Below are 23,787 nucleotides of genomic sequence, written 5' to 3' on the forward strand. Positions count from 1 at the left end.
TGCCTTCCAGAGAGGTGCCTTCCAGAGAGGTGCCTTCCAGAGAGGTGCCTTCCAGAGAGGTGCCTTCCAGAGAGGTGCCTTCCAGAGAGGTGCCTTCCAGAGAGGTGCCTTCCAGAGAGGTGCCTTCCAGAGAGGTGCCTTCCAGAGAGGTGCCTTCCAGAGAGGTGCCTTCCAGAGAGGTGCCTTCCAGAGAGGTGCCTTCCAGAGAGGTGCCTTCCAGAGAGGTGCCTTCCAGAGAGGTGCCTTCCAGAGAGGTGCCTTCCAGAGAGGTGCCTTCCAGAGAGGTGCCTTCCAGAGAGGTGCCTTCCAGAGAGGTGCCTTCCAGAGAGGTGCCTTCCAGAGAGGTGCCTTCCAGAGAGGTGCCTTCCAGAGAGGTGCCTTCCAGAGAGGTGCCTTCCAGAGAGGTGCCTTCCAGAGAGGTGCCTTCCAGAGAGGTGCCTTCCAGAGAGGTGCCTTCCAGAGAGGTGCCTTCCAGAGAGGTGCCTTCCAGAGAGGTGCCTTCCAGAGAGGTGCCTTCCAGAGAGGTGCCTTCCAGAGAGGTGCCTTCCAGAGAGGTGCCACAATTCTCCATTATGCTGCACCCAACTCCATGAGACACCATCACTGGGGATGATAGTTCAAGGGGTCCAGTTAACCTGCCGTCCCTCGCACCCATGGGACGTGGCAGGCAGAGTGCCTAGGGAAATCCCAGATGATGATGGGAAACTGGCAGACTCCACAGAACAATACCCAAGGTCAAGATTGAACCTGGGGCACGGGAGGTGTGAGGCAGCAGTTCCAGCAGCTGTGCCATGGAATGGCCACTGCTCACAACCCACCAAGGGACAGGCAGAAGCTGAAGCTGTAGGAACAGATTCCAGCACTTACTCCAAATGCCCAATATCCAAACACAATAATGATGAAGTTAATAACGTCGATCAGGAACATCAGTGCATAGACATCACACACCGCGTTGTACTCCGGGTGGATGATGTTGTGGAAGAACTGTTTCACAGGCAGGAATATCTGAAGTGCTCTGTAGAACCAAAGATATTGAAGTCAATGCTTTGCACAAGTTCTATTCAAATACATTTTACCAGTGCCAGCAAGGAGAGTGATGTCTTGTTCGAATGGTACATGACAGAATCTCCCTTAACAGGAACAGCTTACACAGCAAACAGTAGAAAGGACAGCAATTCTTCAGACCTGTCCTAACAAACACGTATCACAATTCCCTGCCCTCCCAGGCCACGTTGTAATGCTACCTGTAGGTAGCATTGGAATTGTGCCTGGCCACACAGTCATGGGTGTATAATGAGTAGAGCAGTGGGCTAAGCACATATCCTTGGGTGTGCCTGTGTTGATGATCAGCGAGGTGGAGACATTGTTTCCAATTCGTACTGACTGTGGTCTTCCGATGAGAAAGTCAAGGATCCAGTTGCAGACTGAGGTACAGAGGCCTAGAGTGTGTAACTTCTTGACCAGCACTGAAGGAAGAATGGTATTGAAGGCTGAGCTGTAGTCTATGAAAAGTGGTTATATGTATGAATTGTGGTTTTTGAGGTGATCCAGAGTTGAGTAGAGAGCCAGCGATATTGCATCTGCTGTGGAGAGATTGTGACAATAAGCGAATTGCAGTGGGTCCAGATCTTTTCTTAGGTACGTGTTAAATCTGACCAGGACCCTTCCCTACCTCATTCCCATAATCCTCTATTTCTCCCACATCCGAGTGTTTTTTGAGTGTCCCTATTTTACCAGGCTCCATCACCAGCCCTGGCAATGCATTCCAGGATCCCACCACTCTCTGTGTAAAAAAAAACGCCTCTGACATCTCCCCTAAACTTCCCTCCACTCACACTGAACAGATGTCCTCTGGCATTTCCTATTGCTGCCCCAGGCTGTCCACCCTATCTATTAAGTTACCTCTCATCCTTCATGACTCCAAAAAGAAAATCCCAGCTCTGTCAATGTTAGCTTTGTATACCATGTTCTTAAATCTAGGCGATATTGTGGTAAATCCCCTCTGTACCCTCTCCAAAGCATCTACATCCTTCCTGTAATGAGGTGACTGGAGCTGAATGCCATTCTCCAAGTGAGGTCTAACCAGGGCTTATGGAGCTTTTAGTGAAACTCGAAAGTCTGCAGACACTGTGATTGCAGTAAAAACCCCCCACAGATGTGCTGGAAGACTTGGCTGGTCCTTAAGTGCCCACAGGATGTGACAAAGATATATCACTGACGTTTTGGCCCTGAGCCCTTCTTCAAGGGATAAGCAGAATGAGGCAAGAGCAGGACAGACCATGCTGGCTGGGGGAGGAATCCAGGCCAACAAAAGGTGTTAATTGGATATGATAAGGGGAGAGGTGAGAACTTATCACATCTGTGCAAAAGAAGACAGGGAAAAGGGAAAGATGGAACTGGGGGATGACGTAAGGGGGGGGGGGGAGGGGTTAACGAAAGCCAGAGAAGTCGATATTAATGCTATCTGTTTGGAAGGTGTCCAGTCGGAAGATGAGATGTTGATCCTCCAAATTTGTGGGCAGTCTCGGTCTGGCATCGCACGAGGCCATGGACAGACATGTCAGCAAGGGAATGGGATGGGGGAATTTGATGGCTTTGTGGCTAAATTTGCAGATGATACCAAAATGTCTTTGTGGAAGTGATGCTAAGGATACGGAAAGACTGCAGAGAGACTTAGATAGATTGGGAGACAGGGCAAAAAAGTGGCAGTTGAAATATAATGTTGGAAAGTGTACAATCATGCTCTTCGGTAGAAGAAATAGATGGGCAGACTATGATTTACATGGGGAGTAAATTCAAAATTCTGTGGTGCAAAAGGACTCGGAAATCCTCGTGCAGGATACACTAAAGGTTAACCTCCAGGTTGAGTACGGGGTGAAGAAGGTGAATGCAATGTTGGCCTTCATTTCTAGAGGGATAGCATCCAAGAGCAGAGATGTGATATCGAGACTCTATAAAGCACTGGTGAGACCTCACTTGGAGACTTGTGTACAGTTGGGGGGGGGGGGGGGGGGGGGTGGTGGCTAATAGGCGATTTTGTTGTAGTTTGTAGTTATTTTTAGTTTTTAAATTTTAGTATTTTAGTTTTTATAAATAGAGTTTCAGCATACATTTGTTAATATTTTTATTATGTACTTATGCTATAACACTCTTAATTTTTGATATTATATATGTTGAATAAATAAAATATTCCAAAGAAAGAGAACAGTGTACAGTTTTGGGCACCTTATTTGAGAAGAGACGTGCTAGTATTAGAGATGACGATTTTACTAGAAGGATACCAGAAATAAAAGGGTTAGCCATGTGAAGAACATTTGTTGTATCTTGGACAGTTCTCGTTGGAGTACAGATTGATGAGGGGGGGGGACCTCATGGAGGAATTTTGAATGCTAAAAAGCCTGGAGAGAGTCAGTGTGTCAAGAATTCTAGGATAGGAGGACATAACTTCAGAATAAAAGGGCATCAATTTAAATCAGAGATGCAGAAAAATGTCTTTAATCAGAGGGTCATGTGTTTGTGGAAATTGTTGCCACAGCCAGCTGTGGAAACCAGATCCTTGGGTGTATTTAAGGAGAGATCAGAAGTTATTTGATTAGTCAGGGCATAAAGGGTTACGAGGAGAAAGCCGGGGAGTGGGGCTAAGTGGGAGAGTGGATCAGCTCATGATTAGAATGGCGGAGCAGACTCGATGGGCCAGTGGGCCTCCTTCTGCTCCTATATCTAGTGATTGCGTGAAGACAAACAAACCATACATCTTCTTAACCACTCTATCGACATGCATGTCAGTCTTGAGAGATCCATGGATCTGGACCCCAAGATCTCTCTGTTCCTTCACACTGGTAAGAATCCTACTGTTAACCATCTTCAAGTTCGACCTTCCAAAGTGCATCACTTCACCTTAACTGGATTGAACTCCATCTGCCACTTCTCTGCCCCACTCTGCATCCTGTCTCTTTCCCATTGTAACCTATGACAATACCCTGCCCTATCCACAATACTTCCAATCTTTGTATCATCTGCAAATTTACGGATTCACTTCTCCATCCAAGTCATTTATATTAAAAAAAACAGAGAAGGGGTCCCAGAAAAGATACCTGTGGAAGACCACTTGTCACTGACCCCCTGGTACAATGCGTAACATCTATTACTACCCTTTGCTTTCTGCAGGCAAGCCAATACTAAATCCAAGTAGCCAAGGTTCCTTGGATTCCATGCCTCATAACTTTCTGAATGAGGCTATTTTGAGTTACCTTGTCAAATGCCTTACTAAAATCAACTTGCTCAAATAGAACAAACGGAGTCCTTGCAAAATGGGCAATGATCAGCAAATCACAATGGTCTTGAGCAGAAGCAGTGAATGGGCCTATTCCATGAAAGCCCAGCCCTATCATTCACAAGAGCTAGTTATATCGGTAGATGTCCTTCACGTTGAAAGGCCTGCCTGGGTCTCGAGGGTACATGCACATTTCATGGGAGGGTCTGCGCTCATTCTGAGTGAGGATGGAGTCTGGAACCATGACAGACTGACAGCACACACTTACAGGACCACGATAGATCGCTTCACTCCCCGACCTTTCTCCCTGATCTGTTCTTTGATGGCTTCCTTAAATCCACTATGGATCTTTGGTGGCTCCCCTTTCTTCTTTTTTGATCTCTTTGAAGCTTTTCTTCTGTCTAAAGAGAAACATGTCAGTTGCCAAGTTACAGGAATCCATTACACAGTGATTAACACTCAAATCTACATTCCCCATCATCCTATTCCAAACGGGCAAAGCAGCAGGTCCAACGTGGCTCGCTCTGCTCCTTCCATCAATCGTACCTGGTCCCTCTTCCTCACCTGGGGCCCTCCTCCCATTCATCTGGTCCCACCCACCCCCCCTCCCCGAGTCCCTCCACCCCCTCAGCCCTCCTAATCTGGACCCCCACCTGGTTCCCCTCCACTTCACCTGGTATCCCCCGACTCACCTAGTACCCATCATGGACCCCCTCACCTGGTGTCCTCTGCCCCTCACCTAGTCCACATCCCGCTTCCACCTCGTCCCATTGGTTCCCATGCACCACCCCTCCCCTTGAGAGAGGTGAGAGGTGTGCGTTTATGTGTGTGATCTACACGTGTGATTGTGCATGAGATTTGTGTGTGTGTGTGTGTGTGTGTGTGTGTGTGTGTGTGTGTGTGTGTGTGTGTGTGTGTGTGTGTGTGTGTGTGTGTGTGTGTGTGTGTGTGTGTGTGTGTGTGTGTGTGTGTGGCAAAGGGGACTTTATATATGGCAAAGGGGACTTTTCTGACCCACCTTACTCAAATGCCACTGTATAGCGATTCAACACAGAGTTCGTGCAGCAGGAATGCAGAGAGCTCCTTGCTCCACTGACCCAAACATTTTCTCACCTGCCCTGTCCAGCCGTCCTGATTTTCGCCTGGAAACACTTGTTCTTCCCACTGATCTCACCGTGTCCTGGAAACCACCGGTTGGCTGAGTCTCACTGTGGCTATTCTCTTCCCTCACCTCTCCGAGGCTTTGGCCTTTCCTTGCTCTCCGTTCCTTCACTGCATCATGGGAATCCCACAGTCCGTGACACTGTGAGAGAACACCAGAGATCTGGACTGTGATCATTCATACTTTATTTAAGGGGAGCTCCACCCCAGTCATATTATGTCTGTCTGAATGAGTCGCAGATGCTTCTGCCAACAAAAAATGGCAGAGGTGAAATCTTTGACTGCATGTCTCCATCCTGAAATTGGTTAGCAGTATTAATTGGCCCCTAAATATCCCTGAATGGGTTGCTTACATTGTGTCACTGGAACACTGATCACTATGTTTCAGGGCAAGTCCAATGAGCACTGTATGGTGTGGGAACGTCAGACACAATGTCCACTGCCATTCCACATGATTGTGGCCTACTGCCTTGCTAACGTTAGCATTACATTTTGTTCCCTCCCTGATAATCTTCTGCTCTCTTGATCATCAGAAATCTGCTTGCCTTGAAAATATTCAAAGACTCTTTGAAGGAGAGTGTTCCAAACATTTGCAAACCTCAGGAAATAAACGTTTGCCCCATCTCGGTCTTAAATAGGGAGCCTTTCTTCTGGCCACTTGTTCCGAATGGTGGAACGAGAGGACATCTCTCCGCGTCTACTCCGACCGATCTTGCATGGGTCTGGGCATGAGCCCTTGCTCCCCTCCTTTCTCAGGGATCCCAGCCAGCTTTCCCATCTCCTGCCACAGCATTCTCTCAAGGGTTGCTCGGTCACTGGGATTCCGCAGAGAATGTAAAAACAAAAAAATTGGTATGAATGTAGAAATAGCATGAACAGAAGGCTGATGTGCAGTGTGGAGTCTGTAAGAAAGGGGTTGCTTCTGTGCTGCATCTTTCTCGCACTCAACACTGCTGATCATTGCTGAGGTGTTCTATCCAAAGGGACGACCTTCACGTCACCCTGACTGACACCTAACGATATAACAGCAGGAGCTGCACAAAGGCAGCTTCTCCGTGGTGTCCTGACAGATGCATTTCCCCCAACACACGCTAAGTACAGGATTAAGGGTAATTGCAGAATCAGGCTGATAGGATAGTGCACATTCAGAAGGCTGAATGGCCTGTTCCTGTGCCATCAAGTGAAGCTTCTTGAAGACCATTGAAATAAACCATGTGAAAATAAACCAGAATTGCCAACATATTCCAGGAACACCTGCTTTGAGGAGATTCCTTTTCATAAACAGACAGTGTCTTGGGCGCTCTCTGACTTGCTGAGTTCCTCCGGCAATTCTTGGTCAGTTCAGAGTAGTGCCATCTTGACTGAAACTAGTAACATATTGTGAGGGATTAGTTATCAACTTCCCAAGTCAGTGCTGAACCCACTTTTTCTTTTGCTGAGAGCTCAGGAATTCAGCCACATCTTACTATCCCCTTTATCCAATGGCATCCCAGTCTGTATCCTGGGATAGGAAGCCCTTTGTGCCATTTCCACTGAGCCACCCTTAACTGGGAGACTAATTGCTTTTCCACACTGAACACACTCATCCCTGGGGATCGGAGTGTTCTACCTTCAACTGGAAATGGGTGACTTTCTGCTGTTCCTTTTCCCACTGGTTTTATCAGCATACACCAGGGATATGAGTAGGGGTAGAGTAGGTTAATCCCCGGTGTGAAATGACATCATTTGATGCTGGCGTTTGGACAGTGTTCCTTTTCTACTGGACTCTGTCCCAGTTAATTCCTGGGACAGGGTGCCCGTGGAAAAGGGGCTACTGTTTCACCTTGTTAATCTGATTAATTTAGGGAGGGGAAGGAGAGTGCAATGAGTGCACAAGTTTTTCTGCTCAAGCTTCAGTCAAGTGAAGATAAAGCTGTCCCTCCATCCAACCCTCAGCACACGATGACAGGTGATTGGTGCATTTGGGCGTCATGAGCTCTGGGTCGAAAAGGTCTGTTATTATGCTACATCTCTTACGTTAAAAAATAAACTCCACGTTCTGTCAAGTGAATCCATTTGTTGTCCAGCATAGTTACCTTGAGGACGGACCGATGCAAGAACAGAGCCAGCAACTGGATGAGGTCACAGTGGACGTAACCATCCTTCTTCTCAATGCCGATGATGTTGGGCAAGTAGAACGGCTGGTTGAAGTACAGCAAGCGATAGGAAGAGGTGGTCCAGGGAAAGAAACCAAACTGGAAGCAGTATTTCACGACGACTGTAATCTGTAGGGGGAACCAGGTGTCAGGGAAGTGTGAAATATTTGGTGCCTGTGATATATCCACTTCTAGGCCAGGGAGAATGGCAAGCAGCATGACACTGAAGTGGCAGCCACATTGTACAGTAGCAATTTATTTGGCACAGGACAAAATAATAATACATTCCATATGTAAAATACTAGAACGGTCTGCATATTCTGAGTGAGGTGGATGAATGAATCCTTCAGCTTGTCTTGGCATGATGTCAAAGATTACAGGATGCTAATCGGGATGGAAATTGGTGGAAGGTTAACTTATTTCCCCATAAATATTAACTATATAGATAGAAAACTTATTCTTATAAAACAAAAACAACCAAAACTAAACAAAGTCTCCCCACACCCTTTCCTTTCACAGTATAAAGCCATGAAAGACCCCAACAATGAAGACGCTGTTTACATCCGGTACCGCACGGATGGCAGTCTCTTCAATCTGAGGCGCCTGCAAGCTCACACCAAGACACAAGAGAAACTTGTCCGTGAACTACTCTTTGCAGATGATGCCGCTTTAGTTGCCCATTCAGAGCCAGCTCTTCAGCGCTTGACGTCCTGCTTTGCGGAAACTGCCAAAATGTTTGGCCTGGAAGTCAGCCTGAAGAAAACTGAGGTCCTCCATCAGCCAGCTCCCCACCATGACTACCAGCCCCCCCACATCTCCATCGGGCACACAAAACTCAAAACGGTCAACCAGTTTACCTATCTCGGCTGCACCATTTCATCAGATGCAAGGATCGACAATGAGATAGACAACAGACTCGCCAAGGCAAATAGCGCCTTTGGAAGACTACACAAAAGAGTCTGGAAAAACAACCAACTGAAAAACCTCACAAAGATAAGCGTATACAGAGCCGTTGTCATACCCACACTCCTGTTCGGCTCCGAATCATGGGTCCTCTACCGGCACCACCTACGGCTCCTAGAACGCTTCCACCAGCGTTGTCTCCGCTCCATCCTCAACATCCATTGGAGCGCTCACACCCCTAACGTCGAGGTACTCGAGATGGCAGAGGTCGACAGCATCGAGTCCACGCTGCTGAAGATCCAGCTGCGCTGGATGGGTCACGTCTCCAGAATGGAGGACCATCGCCTTCCCAAGATCGTATTATATGGCGAGCTCTCCACTGGCCACCGTGACAGAGGTGCACCAAAGAAAAGGTACAAGGACTGCCTAAAGAAATCTCTTGGTGCCTGCCACATTGACCACCGCCAGTGGGCTGATAACGCCTCAAACCGTGCATCTTGGCGCCTCACAGTTTGGCGGGCAGCAGCCTCCTTTGAAGAAGACCGCAGAGCCCACCTCACTGACAAAAGGCAAAGGAGGAAAAACCCAACACCCAACCCCAACCAACCAATTTTCCCTTGCAACCGCTGCAATCGTGTCTGCCTGTCCCGCATCGGACTGGTCAGCCACAAACGAGCCTGCAGCTGACGTGGACTTTTTACCCCCTCCACAAATCTTCGTCCGCGAAGCCAAGCCAAAGAAAGAATAAATCCACATACCGTCCACATTTATGTTTGTCACTTGCATTTAAACTACAGCAGCATCTATTATAATCCTTTTTCTTATTGTATTTATAATTAAAATTGGGCCCCTATATGATCAAAATATGGCATTGAGATGCCATCTATACACCCTTTTCCATTATTGCAAAAGTTAAAGTTAATGGCGAATGATCTGATAAAAGTCTCCCAAAATATTCAATTTTACCACTCTACTTGTTAACTGGGCAGACTTTAAAAACAAATCATCCTTGTATGTCAGGGGTGTCAAACTCAAATTCACGGAGGGCCAAAATTAAAAACTTGGACTAAGTCGAGGGCCGAACTAAATATTTATTGAAAATTTTCAACAACATCTGCATGTTTTCTCTTCTTTCAACACATGTAATGTTAAACTTTTTCTTATTAAAATAAATGTTTAATAATAGTTTTGGATAAACTCTTTCCAGAAGCATTAACAAATGAGAAACAAAATATTCAATAAATAATATTTCTCTATAGAGGATTTGTCAAATGTTGCTAGTGTGCTGTCGAATAGTAAAATCTGAGGGCTATTGAGAATGTGGGAGAATAACATGATTCCTGAAACAATCAAATGGGTGACTGATTGTGGGCATGAACTCTAGCAGGGTTATTTGCCATGCCCTTTTTCTATTGGTACAGATATCCTTTGATTTACACACTTTTCAAGTTTTATGCCTAATGAGCTTGTATCCAGGTGCAGGACCATTTTTAACCAGGAATACATTTATCACTGTGACATGAAACTATTGGAAGATCGTTTTATCCTGAGATTAAAGTTCATAATACTTACTCAGGCCTGTGTGCGGGAGGGCGGGGTTTGCGGGCGATCGGGTTGGACAACGACAGTGCGGGGGCATCGGCTCTCGCTGCAGGGTGGCATCTCGGCGGATCAGCGGCCCCGTCACCGTGAGTCGCGGATCGGCCTGCGGCAGGGAGGGGGAGTGGGCAACGGTCCTGGCGAGGTCAGGCCCGAGGCCTCCAGTTCCGGGTGCTGGGAAGCGGCCTTGGCTTCCCCTGACACCGGCCAGGCCCCAAAACCAGAGTCCACGGTGAGACCCTGCAACGTAAACAGAGGAGGTGGGAGCGATTAGCAGGCTGACGCCAATGCATTCTGGGATTTGTTGTATTACTGTGCATGCGCCACCTCTACTGTGCATGGGCCACCTCTAATACACTTTTGAAATGATCTTGCGGGCCAAATATCATTATGGCCCGCGGGCGAGAGTTTGACATGTGTGTTGTATGTGAATCGTGTACCCTTGAGTAGAACAAATAGTCTCTTTCTACGGGGTTAAGCTGCCTCCATATAATCAATCAAATTTAAATCCTTCATAAATGATGGTGACATTTTGGCAGCTTTTGTCCTTGTTACTGTTGTGGCCAATTTATCCAATATTGGATCTAAACAGAAATTAAAGTCTCCATATAACAGTTTACAGCGCGGTAACAGGCCATATCAGCCCTTCGAGTCCGCTAGTCCCCCCCCCCTACTCTCCGCCCATAATCCTCCAACCTCCTCACATCCATGTACACATCCTACCTTTTCTTATGGCAGAAGGGACCCTGCCGCAACTATCTCCTCTGGAAGATCATTCCATTCTGCCACCTCTCTCTGAATGAAGAAGCATCCTCTAACATTTCTCCTAAAGTTTTGCCCCCTTACCCTTAACTTATGCCCTCTTGTTCCAACCTCCCCTGCCCTCAGGGGAAAGAGTCTACTCACGTCTAGTCTATCCATTCCCTTCATAATTTTAAATACCTCTATAAAATCCCCTCTCAGCCGGCTACGTTCCAATGAATAAAGTCCCAGTCTCTTTAATCTTTCTCTGTACTCTAGATGTTGTAAGCCAGGCTCCTCCTACCAGTATATTTTGTCGTTCCTCTGCTGTTTTTATAAAGATATCTTTCATAAAGGCTTAATCATCTTAATTTGGGGTATAGATGTTCATAAAGGTCCATGATTCTGCATAAATTTTACTATGTGCCATTACAAATCTTCTGGCTTGGTCAGTCAGTGTCTCTTATTATTATTGGGACATTTTCAATGATTAAAATCACTACTTCTCTTGCTTTTGAGCCAAATGTAGATGATATTACTTGTCCCATCCATCCTCCTTTTAATTTAGCATGTTCTGATTTGATGAGATGTGTTTCTTGTAGAAAGAGTACATCTGCTTTTAATTATTTTTTTAGGCGTGCCAAGACTCACTTCTTTTCACCCGTTTATCCCAATAAAATTTATTTGTCTTAATGTTAATGTTCTATCATATTGATTTTTAATCAAATATTGTTCAACAATAAAACCTTTTCAATTGTTTAAATAATAGTGAACATTCCACTTTAAAAAACACATACAATGCCCCTGCCCTGATGGTGATGTAAACAGGAAACCCGGTGTAGATGACACTTTCCTTATCTAATATATCTGCGGATGCTGGGGTTGAGTGCTGGAGAAATTCAGCAGGTCACGCAGCATCCATGTGAAGTAAAGGGTAACCTTTAACCCATTTAAGGGCTTGGGCCAGAGACATTGGTTGCTCTTTAATTACCATGGATGCTGTGTAACCTGCTGAGTTTCTCCTGCATTAAAAAAAAGTTAATTAGACATACAGCACTAGAACAGGCCAATGAGTCCATGCCACCCAAATGATACCCCATTAACCTACATCATTTTTAAAGATTTGGAGGAAACCAGAGGCGGCAGTGAAAATCCACACAGGAAGAATGAACAAACTCCTTACAGACAGCGTGGGATTTGAACCCAGGTCCAGTCCCAATCGCTGGTGCTGTAAAGATGTTAACCACTACGCCAACTGTTAACCCCCCCCCTTGTTTGTGTTCTGCAATTAATACATGTTCTGTCTTCCTTTTCCATTCCCCCCTCCCCCCATTATTGTGCATGCCTCTGTGAGGTCAACCCTCAGCCTCCTCTTCTCCAGTGGAAAAAACCCCACCACAGCCAGTCTCTCCTCATGACCAGGCAACATCCTGGTCTATCTCCTCTGCCTTCACTCCCTTCCTATGGAACACAGTTCTCAGTGTTGGAGTCCCAATATTCCCAACAGTTTTCCCAACATCCAGGAGGTACCTCCTGTTTGTCCAACACTGAGCGTGATCCCTCTAATTTAGATAGTGGTGGTATTGAGAACTATTTCCATTGAAGGACTCCTCCTACTTTTCCCACTTCACCACTGAGAGTGGTGATTCCACTTCACAAGACAGCAATACATCTGTCTGCACATCTGGATGAGGTAATAAGTAGAATGTAAACAAAGGCCATACAGCCCAACAGGTTTATACATTGCAAAAGCTTCCTCAGACTACTTCACATACAACGTTACAGCATAGTACAGGCCCTTCAGCCCATGATGTTGTGCTGATCTATGTAAAAATACTCCACAACAATCTAACCCTCCCTTACCTCACACTCATAACTCACTAGTTACATCCATATGCCCATCAAAGAATCTTCTGATTGTCCCTTTCATCGAGTTTCCACCACCAACCCTTGCAATTAATTCGAGGCACCCACCACCTCTGACATCTCCCCTAATCTTTCCTCCATTCACCTGAAACCAATGTTCTCTGGTATTTGCTACAGTTGTTCCAGGAAAAAGGTGCCGGCTGTCCACTGTATCAAAGCCCCTCATAATCTTGTTGACTTTTATTTAGTCACCCCTTATCTTTCATTGTTCCAAAGAGAAAAACCCCATCTCTGTCAACCTTGCTTCATATGCCATGTTTTACAATCCAGGCAACATCCTGGTAAATCTTCTCTGCTCCCTCTCCAAAGCATCTCCAACTGTGGTTCTCAAACTTTAAGTAATCCCTATGCCATCGGTGCTCTGTGATTAGTAAGGGATTACTTAAGGTGGTATGTGGGTGGGATGGGAAGGTTGAGAATCACTGCTCTAGACACAATTGTTACTGAAATATTTTGCTTGAGAAAAATTGTCATTGGCCCATTTCCTTTGGAGTTATGAAACTGTGAACATAACGAATCAATTGGATACGATTAAAACAGTGGCTTTCAAACTTTTTCTTTCCACCCACATACCACTTTTAGTAATCTCTTACTAATCACAGAGCACCTATGGGATTAAAGATTACTTAAGGGGGTATGTGAATGGAAAGAAAAAGGTTGAGAACCACTGAACTACATTTTAACCTAGTGGGAATTTCCATCTAATCTTCTCTCCCTACTTAACTAGCTTCTGCCAAAACACATTGATGCTGTTGGCCTCATCTTGTATTGAGTTCTCCTGAAGTCCTTCGAGATTTAATTAGAACATTACAGCACAGGCCCTTTGGCCCTCGATGTTGTACTGACCCTTCCCTTTTTTGAATATTTTATTTTTAATTTTTTATAAATATCCACAGTAAAATCTTCAACTTCACAATATATTAAACTTTTTCATACAAAAAGTTTTTGTATTTTGGTATTTTTTTTTCCCCTCCTAAAAAATATAAAACCACACACTGTCAGAGCTCACATTTATACTATCCATAAAAAAAATCTATAAAGAATCTACATGGGGAAAAAAGTCACATCTGTTTATATTGTAACAGCATCTGTTATTATCATTATAATAATCAGGCCCCCCCCCCCCATATGGTCGAAATATGGCTGCTGTATGTTGACAAATGTGTCAGACTTGTTTTTTGTTTAGCCTATATGTAATTTTCTCCATAGGTATACAACTATTAAAATCTCTACAGTCCATTGTGCTATGATCAAGGGAGAGTCCGACTTCCAAGTAGTTGCAATACACTTCTTAGCCACTGCTAAAGCTATTTTGAAATCTAGTTAATTTATTATTTATTTCCAAAATTAAACCCTTCCTACCTCGCAATCCTGGTAAATCTGCTCTGCACCCTCTTCATAGCTTCCATGTTCTTCCTATAATGAAGTGACCGGAACTGAACACAATACTCTAAGAATGGTCTCACCAGAGATTTGTAGAGTTGCAACATGACCTCTCAATTTTTGAACTCAAGTGCCAACATCCCAGAGGCCTTCTTAACTATCCTATCAACCTGCATGGTAACCTTGGGAGATGTATGGATTTGGACCCAAGGCCCCTCTGCTCATACATGCTCTTAAGTAACCGCCACTCAGCCTTCTGGTTTGACGTTCTGAAATGCATCACCTCACACTTCTCTGGACTGAACCTATCTGCCACTTGGCTGCCCAACTCTGCATCCTGCCTATATTCTACTGTAACCTAAGACAACCTTCAGCATCATCCACAACTCCTCCAACCATCCTATCATCCACAAATTTACTGACTCATTCTTCCCTTTCTTCATCTAGATTATTTGTAAAAATCATAAAGATCCCTGCGAAACTACTCGCCACTGACCTCCAGGAAGAATAGTAATTAGCAATAATTATATTTTTATGACCACAGATTTAAGATTTCTCCACAAGTGACAATCTTTTCTAAATCAACTCTATAATAATCTCTGCCAGAGAAAGGGCAAGATCAATTTCAGACACATTGCCAAAGTGGTGGTCTTTGTCTCGGAGTGAACACCTGTATAATATACGAACCACAATCTTGTGCAAAGTTTCCAGTTCTCCCTTTGTACCTTAGTGTAGAGGATAGCAAACATCCAGAACCGTTTCTTGGGTCGTGGGATGGATAGCATTGCCCAGAGGAAGACGAGGATGGGTAGAACCAAGGTGAGCAATGAGGCAGAGACCATGTGGTTGAGGATCATCGTAAAGTAACACAACATGTCTGACTGGGACATCACGATGTTGTACAAGGCGAGCAGAAGCTTCAAGAGACAAGGAAGATTACTGTAGAATTTGTCCGACTCCTCCAATTCAGTGTCATGAAACATTCTGGAACAGGACAGAAAGTTTGGCAACAAAAGGTAGTAGACTTGGGTACAAGTAAATTACAAAACAGGTCATTTTCTGCAATAAAACTTACTTTGAGTGTCTATTGATATATGCATTTTTATTCCAAAGATATTGCATACTGATCTTCAAGTGGGTGGAATAAAGACTGGGAGTATATATTGGCTAGAAAGCTCATGTTTAATTTCAACTTGCCCTTATTTCCATATTTCTGTTCTAAATTCTGTCCATGCCTGAAATGTAAAAGCTGCCATGCTATGGATGTGTCCTCCTGTAACAGTGGATCCATAAGGTTTAATTACACTGTGATCACTTTTTAAAGAACATTTTTGTTGGGATTGGAAATTCAGCCCAATGGATCCATGCTCCATGCCCACAGCACAGCATCTGGCCTTTCAGCCCATCTCATCTGTGCCAGCCATCAAACACCCATGTCTGATTGCACTACAGCACTTGCTAATTCCATTTCCATTTCCCTTGGAGATGAATCTCAGAGTACCTAACTTCTTCACCTTTCTCAGGCAGTGTGTTCCAAACTTCAAATGAAAATAAATCTTCCTTATATCAGTTCTAAACCTCTTACTCCTCGCTATAAGCCATTGCTTATAGACATGGTTAGCGTAGTGTTTTACGCAAGGCTATTACAGCGCCAGTGACCCGGGTTTGAATCCAGCGCCATCTCTAAGGGGTTTGTAGGTTTTCCCGTAACCTGTGTGGGTTTTCCCTGGATGATCTGGTATACTCCCACCCTCTAAACCGGTCAGGGTTGGCAAATTAATTGGAAAGGCAGTCTACCCTGCTGTATCATTAAAATGTTTTGTTTTTAAAAAAGATTCTGTAGGAAAGATTGCAATCGTCTCCTCTATCTGTGCCTCTCAATTTTGTGACCCTCTCCCAGGTCCTCCTCAGCCATCTGCGCATTGGGTACAGGACTGGGACACCATGTCGCAGTTGTACGAGACTTTGACATTTGGAACACCGTGTGCATATCTGGTCACTTTGCTTTGGAAGGACGTCATTTAACTGGAAAGGATACAAAAAAAAAATCCACAGAGACATTAATGGCACTAGAGAGCTCGAGTTTCAGGAGATGCTGGGATATATCTTTTCTCTGGAGCATAGGAGACTGACCTTATACAGAGGTGTACAAATTCATGAGGGGCACGGATATGGTGATTAATCACAGCCTTTTCCCCAGGGTAGGGAGGTTAAATTTAGACATATGACATGGTAACAGGCCCTTCCAGCCTGGGGCCTCCAAATATTCTAATTAAGCTACAAACCCTGTACATTTAAAATTTAGCCACACAGCATGATAACAGGCATTTCTGCCCACAAATCCGTGCCACCCAATTTACACCCCATTAACCTCCACCACCGGTGCGTTTCGAAGGGTGGGAGAAAGCCAGAGACCCTGGGGAAAACCCTTGCAGACACAGGGAGAACGTACAAACTCCTTTGAGGCAGCGCCAAATTGGAACCCAGGTCTCTGGCGCTGTAACGGTGTTGCACTAACCACAATGCTAATGTGGATTTTGACAGATAAGTGGACAGGCAAAGGGATGAGCTCAGATGGACAACTTGTTCACCTTGGGCAGGTTTCCATGTGGAAAAGCTCAATGATTCCTCCATTCCAAGGAAAACAAAGCCAGCCCTTTGTCTCTCCTCAAAATGGAGACACTCCGTACCAGGCAACACCCAGAAGAATTGAGCAATCACACCCTTTCCACACTGTGGCAAATAAAACTGCACACCATATTCACCAGCGTTTTAAAAACCCCCTGCCCCAATATTCTATGCCTGGCTCATGAAGGCTACTACCTCATATTCCTTTCTCAGCTGACGAGCTGTCACCTTTAGTGATGTTTAGACTTGCACACCAAGGCCTCTTTGTTCCTCGGCCCTTACTGTGTCCCTACCATTCATTGTGTGTGTCCTACTTCAATGAGACCTCCCCCAATGTATCATTTTGCATTTATCAAGGTGGAAAGATTAGAACGATCAAGATAGGGACAGCACGGTCAGTGTAGGAGTGGCACGGTTGGCGTAGTGGTTAGCACAACGTCTTTACAGCGCCAGCGATTGGAACCTGGATTCTAATCCTGCACATTCTTCCTATGTCTGTGTGGGTTTTCCCCCAGGGGTCCAGTTTCCTCCCACCATTCAAAACGTACTGGGAGTATAGGTTAATTGGTTGTAAATTGGGCCTGTTACCGTGTGCATGTCTAAATTTAAAAAACTCCATCCGCCAATGATCAATATCTCTGAGGCTTAAAATTATCCTCCACACTACCCATATCACCACCGGTCAAGCTTCCTCTATTCACAGTGGGCTATGACAAACAGCAAAGATGCCCAGCACTAATTATTGTGGCCCACTGTTTGTCACAGGTGTCTGGCAACCAAAGTCACCATTCACCAGCATCCACCATCTCCTACCACCAAGCCAGCTTGGATAAAAATTATTCGGTTAGCAAACAGCTTGTTTAACTTTTTATTGCGTTCTCCAGATCACTTTGGTTACAACTGTAAGCATCAACTGCAAACTTGGATGTGGTAACTGTCGCACCATCATCCTAAAACATTATACCAGCCCCTTTACAAGCCTACTTCTGCATCCTCCTGTACTCTCAGACCCCCTAACCCTTTCCACTTCCCTCCTTCTCTGCTGCTTAGCCTTCTCCATTCCTGTTTTGGAACTCTCCCTATCCCTTTGATCCAATCAGCGCTGCATCTCTTTAACCTGCCCCTATTGAAGACCCTCCCTCTCACTGACAGTCAAATGCTTTCGCCCATCTCCTAAAGGCAGGAGAGACGGTTCTCACTTTTTGAGCATCAGATCGCTTGCAGTTAGGAGACGGCTCTGTTGAGTCGGAGGCACCTGGTCACCCTTCGATATCTGTTCTTCTGGCTCGGTGTACAAGCCCTCCTCAGAACGGCTGCCAGTCATTGTACTGTAGCCAGGGAGGACATCGGATCCGGGAGAACATGAAGTGGCCGTGATTTTGCCTTCTCCTTCCCCTCTAGTCTCGGAAGCTCCCTGCTCTGAATGCAGCAGGACAGAGTGGGGTGGTGCACTAGGGGGAAGAGAATTTGTTAATGAGAGTGCCAGACAACAATGAATTTTGCACCTGTCTTCAAGGTCAAATTCACTTCAAGCATCACCAAAACGGTGCACGATACTTAGGAAAAAAAGAGGGTAAAATACTTGGCACATCAACCAGTTAGAGATTGACAAGTCCTCCAAAATGGTTGGAATATATCAGGAGTGGCCAAACATGGTTAACGCAAGAGTCACATACAGTAGAGCCGCAACAATCACAAGCCATGACCATTAACATTACTATTGCAAGCAGCGGCTCGTATGATTCCTGTCTCAGCCAACGTACTCCTACGAGCCGCACATTACATGTCAAAGAGCCGCATGTGGCTCGCGAACCATGGTTTGACCACCTCTGGAATATATCCTGGCATTTTAGTGGATACATTGGTTGCAATATTCCAAATTCCCCAAGATTTGGAGTGATCCCAATGGATTGGTAAACATTAAAGATAATATCTCCATTGGGGCTGGGGCAGTGGGGGGGAGGGGCGTGGGGAGGGATAGAATGCTACTTTCAGCCAGCCAAGCCTGACCACTGTTTATGGGAAAATGCTGGAGTCCTTTAGAAAGGATGTAATTTGGAAAATTGTCAATCATGAAGAATCAACGTGCTGTTTTGGAAGGAATTTGTTTTGCATTTGACAAATTGAGCTCTTTGAGAATTAAAGAGCATGGTAGATAAAGGGGAACCATCACATGTATAGTGATTGGAGTTCCAGAAGGGATTTGATAAGGTGTCACCTTAAAGGTTAGTGCACAAGGTAAAAGAATGATGGGATTATCTGGAATAATCAATAACGAACAATGGAAAAAAAATATTCACGATGAATGGGTCATTTTCAAGTTGCCATCTGTAACAGGGATCACTCCTGGGTCATTAGCTACATGACAGATCAAAGGGACCGAGGGAACTAGAGCCAGATTCAGTGACCCTGCAAGGACAGTGGAGCAGCAGGTGTAAAGAGAACACCATGTCAGGAAAATCAAGTGCTCCATCTTCACAGAGAATAATGTGTAGAAACACCAGACAGAATAGAAAAGCTCAATCTTATTAAAATGAAAAGAGGGACAGGAATGGAAGACATGCAGAGAGCTGGAGCAAGTTCAACATGTAATTGGGAAGCTGGATGGAACTTGGGGAAATGGTAGGTTATCAAACTGAACACTGATCTTGACAGCAGATGCAGAGAAAGTTCCATCGTCAGAGTCATAGAGTCACACAAGGCAGAAGCAGGCCCTTCGGCCCAACCTGCCCATGGCTGGGTCAGTCACTTTAACATGTGAATTAGAAGGAGCAAAGCTCCAACCATTAGAGTCCATTTCCCCTGAGTAAGATCACGGCTAACCTCAAATTTCCATTCCCACCTTTCCCGGATAGCATTTCAACTCTTGCCCATCAAGCTCAGTCAGACTGTTCCCACTGCTCTTTGAGCTGGAGGATTCCAAAGACTGACATGCCTCAGAGTCAAAAAGTTGCATCATCTTTACATAAATTACCAACCCCTTACTTTAATACCGTGATTCTAGCACAAGAGGAAATGCCCTCTCCATGCTATCCTGTCACTCTCCCTCATTCCCCAGACACCCCTCCCTGCCTTCCCAGATGCAATACAGGACAACTCTGATTTATCCAAACTGGATCAAAATGACCAAAATTGTCAGCCCTGGATAAAAAAAAAACTGCTCAGTAGCAATGGCAAATCACTTGTAACTGTTTAAACGACAAGGGAAGACTTTTAAGGTATTAAAATAATGTTTAATTCTCACCAAAAAAATGCTGGCCACCGCCGGTCACCCACACTTCGATCATGCTGGAAGCCCAATGTTCCCACTCCTGCCCAGGAGTCCGAGGTCCCTAGTCAGTTCAGTTCAGCACCAAAAACATTTTGGGGATAAATGAGGATTTCTGATCTGTTAGGGATTATCCCCATTTATCTGAATTTTAAAAAAAATTTGGATAATTGAGGATTTCTGAGCATCCAATTTTGGATAATCGGAGTGGGTATTGTATTTCTATATCGCATTAAAATGTAGAAATCCTTTGTTCTTATTCATTCAAGAATATAGACCAAGATGTTGATGCGAATTGTGCTTGTCTGGAATAAATGCTAGTAGATTGATGATATAATGAACACGGCTTTCTGCCCAGTTTTATGTAGAACTGTGCTAGAAAGACCCAAGGAATATGCAGATGATAATGAATGCGCTCGAATCGGGTCAGTCACTAACCGACCCAATGCAAACAAGTTTGCTGGCCTTGGTGAACTTTGACAAGAGAACTTGATGTTTTACCTGATCAGATCACTGTCACAGGACATGTCAATGTGGGACATCTTCTGCAGTTTCCACCTGCTGCGATTGCCGGACCTTGGGACCACAGTGGTCAGCTCCTCAGCCTCATCCATGTTATCAGCGGTGTTCTGTCTGGAGTCCAGTGTAGTTACTTCAGTCTTACAACTGTGGGAACACAGAAAAAATATGCCCTACCAATCAAAAATCCTCGTGACATCTTACACCGACTCATCTAGCGCCACGCTGTTACAGCACCAGCAGCCATGGTTTAAATCCGGCGCTATAGGCACTATACACTATAGACTATAGACAGCTCCAAGAAAAGTGCAGAGAACAAAACAAAGGACTCTACATCACCTTTGTTGACCTCACCAAAGCCTTCGACACCGTGAGCAGGAAAGGGCTTTGGCAAATACTAGAGCGCCTCGGATGCCCCCCAAAGTTCCTCTACATGGTTATCCAACTGCACGAAAACCAACAAGGTCGGGTCAGATACAGCAATGAGCTCTCTGAACCCTTCTCCATTAACAATGGCGTGAAGCAAGGCTGTGTTCTCGCACCAACCCTCTTTTCAATCTTCTTCAGCATGATGCTGAACCAAACCATGAAAGACCTCAACAATGAAGACGCTGTTTACATCCGGTACCGCACGGATGGCAGTCTCTTCAATCTGAGGCGCCTGCAAGCTCACACCAAGACATAAGAGAAACTTGTCCGTCAACTACTCTTTGCAGACGATGCCGCTTTAGTTGCCCATTCAGAGCCAGCTCTTCAGCGCTTGACGTCCTGTTTTGCGGAAACTGCCAAAATGTTTGGCCTGGAAGTCAGCCTAAAGAAAACTGAGGTCCTCCATCAGCCAGCTCCCCACCATGACTACCAGCCCCCCCACATCTCCATCGGGCACACAAAACTCAAAACGGTCAACCAGTTTACCTATTTCGGCTGCACCATTTCATCAGATGCAAGGATCGACAACGAGATAGATAACAGACTCGCCAAGGCAACTAGCGCCTTTGGAAGACTACACAAAAGAGTCTGGAAAAACAACCAACTGAAAAACCTCACAAAGATAAGCGTATACAGAGCCGTTGTCATACCCACACTCCTGTTCGGCTCCGAATCATGGGTCCTCTACCGGCATCACCTACGGCTCTTAGAACGCTTCCACCAGCGTTGTCTCCGCTCCATCCTCAACATTCATTGGCGCGCTTTCATCCCTAACGTCGAAGTACTCGAGATGGCAGAGGTCGACAGCATCGAGTCCACGCTGCTGAAGATCCAGCTGCGCTGGGTGGGTCACGTCTCCAGAATGGAGGACCATCGCCTTCCCAAGATCGTGTTATATGGCGAGCTCTCCACTGGCCACCGTGACAGAGGTGCACCAAAGAAAAGGTACAAGGACTGCCTAAAGAAATCTCTTGGTGCCTGCCACATTGACCACCGCCAGTGGGCTGACATCGCCTCAAACCGTGCATCTTGGCGCCTCACAGTTCGGCGGGCAGCAACCTCCTTTGAAGAAGACCGCAGAGCCCACCTCACTGACAAAAGGCAAAGGAGGAAAAACCCAACACCCAACCCAAAACAACCAATTTTCCCCTGCAACCGTGTCTGCCTGTCCCGCATCGGACTTGTCAGCCACAAACGAGCCTGCAGCTGACGTGGACATTTACCCCCTCCATAAATCTTCGTCCACGAAGCCAAGCCAAAGAATAGGCAAAGAGTTTCCAAGTGTCTGCGAGGGTTTCCTCTGGGGGCTCTGGTTTCACCCCAGAATGCACTGGAGTTGTTGGCCAATTGGGTGGCACAGGCTCGTGGGCCAGAGGGGCCTGTTACTGTGCTGTATATCTAAATTTAACATTTTAAAAATATAATTGATAATAAAATTCTGTTACCCAATGAAGGGTCTTTCACCTGAAATGATTCCCCCCCCACACCGGTTCTCTTTCGACGCACCCTGCCTGATCTGCTGAGGGTTTCCAGCTATAATTTCTTATTTCCAACATCTGCAGTTGTTTGATTCTCAGATACAAGTTGTCCCCAGGTTTTGAACACCGAACTATGGACACCCTGCAAATATTGGCAGGCATTTAAGAGTCTGGAGGAATAGATGGGGCCATCCTGGCGAGCGTCCGCCCCCCTGGTGATCGGCCAGTTTTCCATCATATCTGAAAATATGGAGATGCTGGGTCAAGAGCAATACTGAAATACGCTGGAGAAGATCAGGACATCTAAGCATCCATGACAAGCGAAGGGCAACTTATGCTTGTGTCTTCATTAGGTATTACACAAAGTTCTCAGGACTGGAACTCCATTGCTGCCTGAGGACTTCCTGCACGTGGAAACACCGGGAGGGGAGCCTCAAAATGTCATGGAGTCGCAGTCATACCTAGAGTGCGCCAACCATCGCTTGCCTTCTGAGAATTCCTTCATACCTTTTAAACTAGCAACGCAAAGGTGCATGGGTTATAACTGGAGCTTTGCCTGTAACAATTAGTCACAGATTTGTAGTGTGTTGAATCAGGCCCTTCGACCCAACTTTCCCACGCCAACCAAAACGACCCACGGACACCAGTTCCATCCACCTGCATTTGCCAATATCTCTCTAAACCCATCCTTTCGAAGTCTCCATCCAAATGTTTCTTAAGCATTGCAATAGGACCTGCCTCTGTGTGTTTTAAAAAAAAAATTGCCCCTCAGGTTCCTGTTAAATCTTTCGACCCCTCAACCTTAAACCTGGTTACCGATTCTCTGTCTCTGGGGAAAAGGTTCTCTGTGTTCTCCCAATCTATTTTCTCATAATTTTGTGTACCTCTATGAGATCACCCCTTATGCTCCTGCACTCCAAGCAATAAGCCTCAACTTTTCCCTGAAGCTCAGGTTCCTGGGTCCTAGCAACATCCTTATAAATCTTCTCTGCAGCTCGACAACATTTTTCCCACAGTGACTCGAACTGAACACCTCCAAATGTGACCTCATCAATGCTGTACGAGGATGTGACCGGTGTGATTTCTCAGTGTATGACCAGGTGCACCTGGTGATCTGGGAATGAGGAATGTTCTACCAATGTTCACATTCACTTGGATCAGCCAATTTGATGCCTGCCCACGATCAGCAAAATAAATATTTGTAAAGAGTCAGTGAAAACCAAAAAAAAAACCCTTCAAGTAATAAAAATCTTTCAGGGGCCCTCACAGGAGCACAATCCAACAGTGAGGCAGAACCCAATCTCAAACCAGAAAGGTAACACACCAAATATCACAGGATAGGTG

At 45.5% G+C, this 23,787-nt stretch overlaps 1 protein-coding gene across 1 annotated transcript in view; it reads right to left on the reverse strand.

Moving 5' to 3' along the window:
- The window catches only part of LOC138737294 (piezo-type mechanosensitive ion channel component 2-like), a 150,460-nt gene that overhangs the window by 24,782 nt on the left and 101,891 nt on the right, over window positions 1-23,787 (reverse strand). The window contains exons 56-67 of the mRNA XM_069888047.1: window positions 22,905-22,958; window positions 22,472-22,585; window positions 20,519-20,683; window positions 17,949-18,200; window positions 14,847-15,105; window positions 7,510-7,698; window positions 5,387-5,576; window positions 4,542-4,674; window positions 4,251-4,302; window positions 2,435-2,744; window positions 2,203-2,286; window positions 868-1,013 (exon numbers count right to left, since the gene is read on the reverse strand). Of these exons, the coding sequence (XP_069744148.1) occupies window positions 868-1,013; window positions 2,203-2,286; window positions 2,435-2,744; window positions 4,251-4,302; window positions 4,542-4,674; window positions 5,387-5,576; window positions 7,510-7,698; window positions 14,847-15,105; window positions 17,949-18,200; window positions 20,519-20,683; window positions 22,472-22,585; window positions 22,905-22,958 (1,948 nt within the window). The remainder of the gene's footprint in view (window positions 1-867; window positions 1,014-2,202; window positions 2,287-2,434; window positions 2,745-4,250; window positions 4,303-4,541; window positions 4,675-5,386; window positions 5,577-7,509; window positions 7,699-14,846; window positions 15,106-17,948; window positions 18,201-20,518; window positions 20,684-22,471; window positions 22,586-22,904; window positions 22,959-23,787) is intronic.

The sequence above is a fragment of the Narcine bancroftii genome, chromosome 6 (genome assembly GCF_036971445.1).
Source record: "Narcine bancroftii isolate sNarBan1 chromosome 6, sNarBan1.hap1, whole genome shotgun sequence".
Classification (NCBI taxonomy): domain Eukaryota; kingdom Metazoa; phylum Chordata; class Chondrichthyes; order Torpediniformes; family Narcinidae; genus Narcine; species Narcine bancroftii.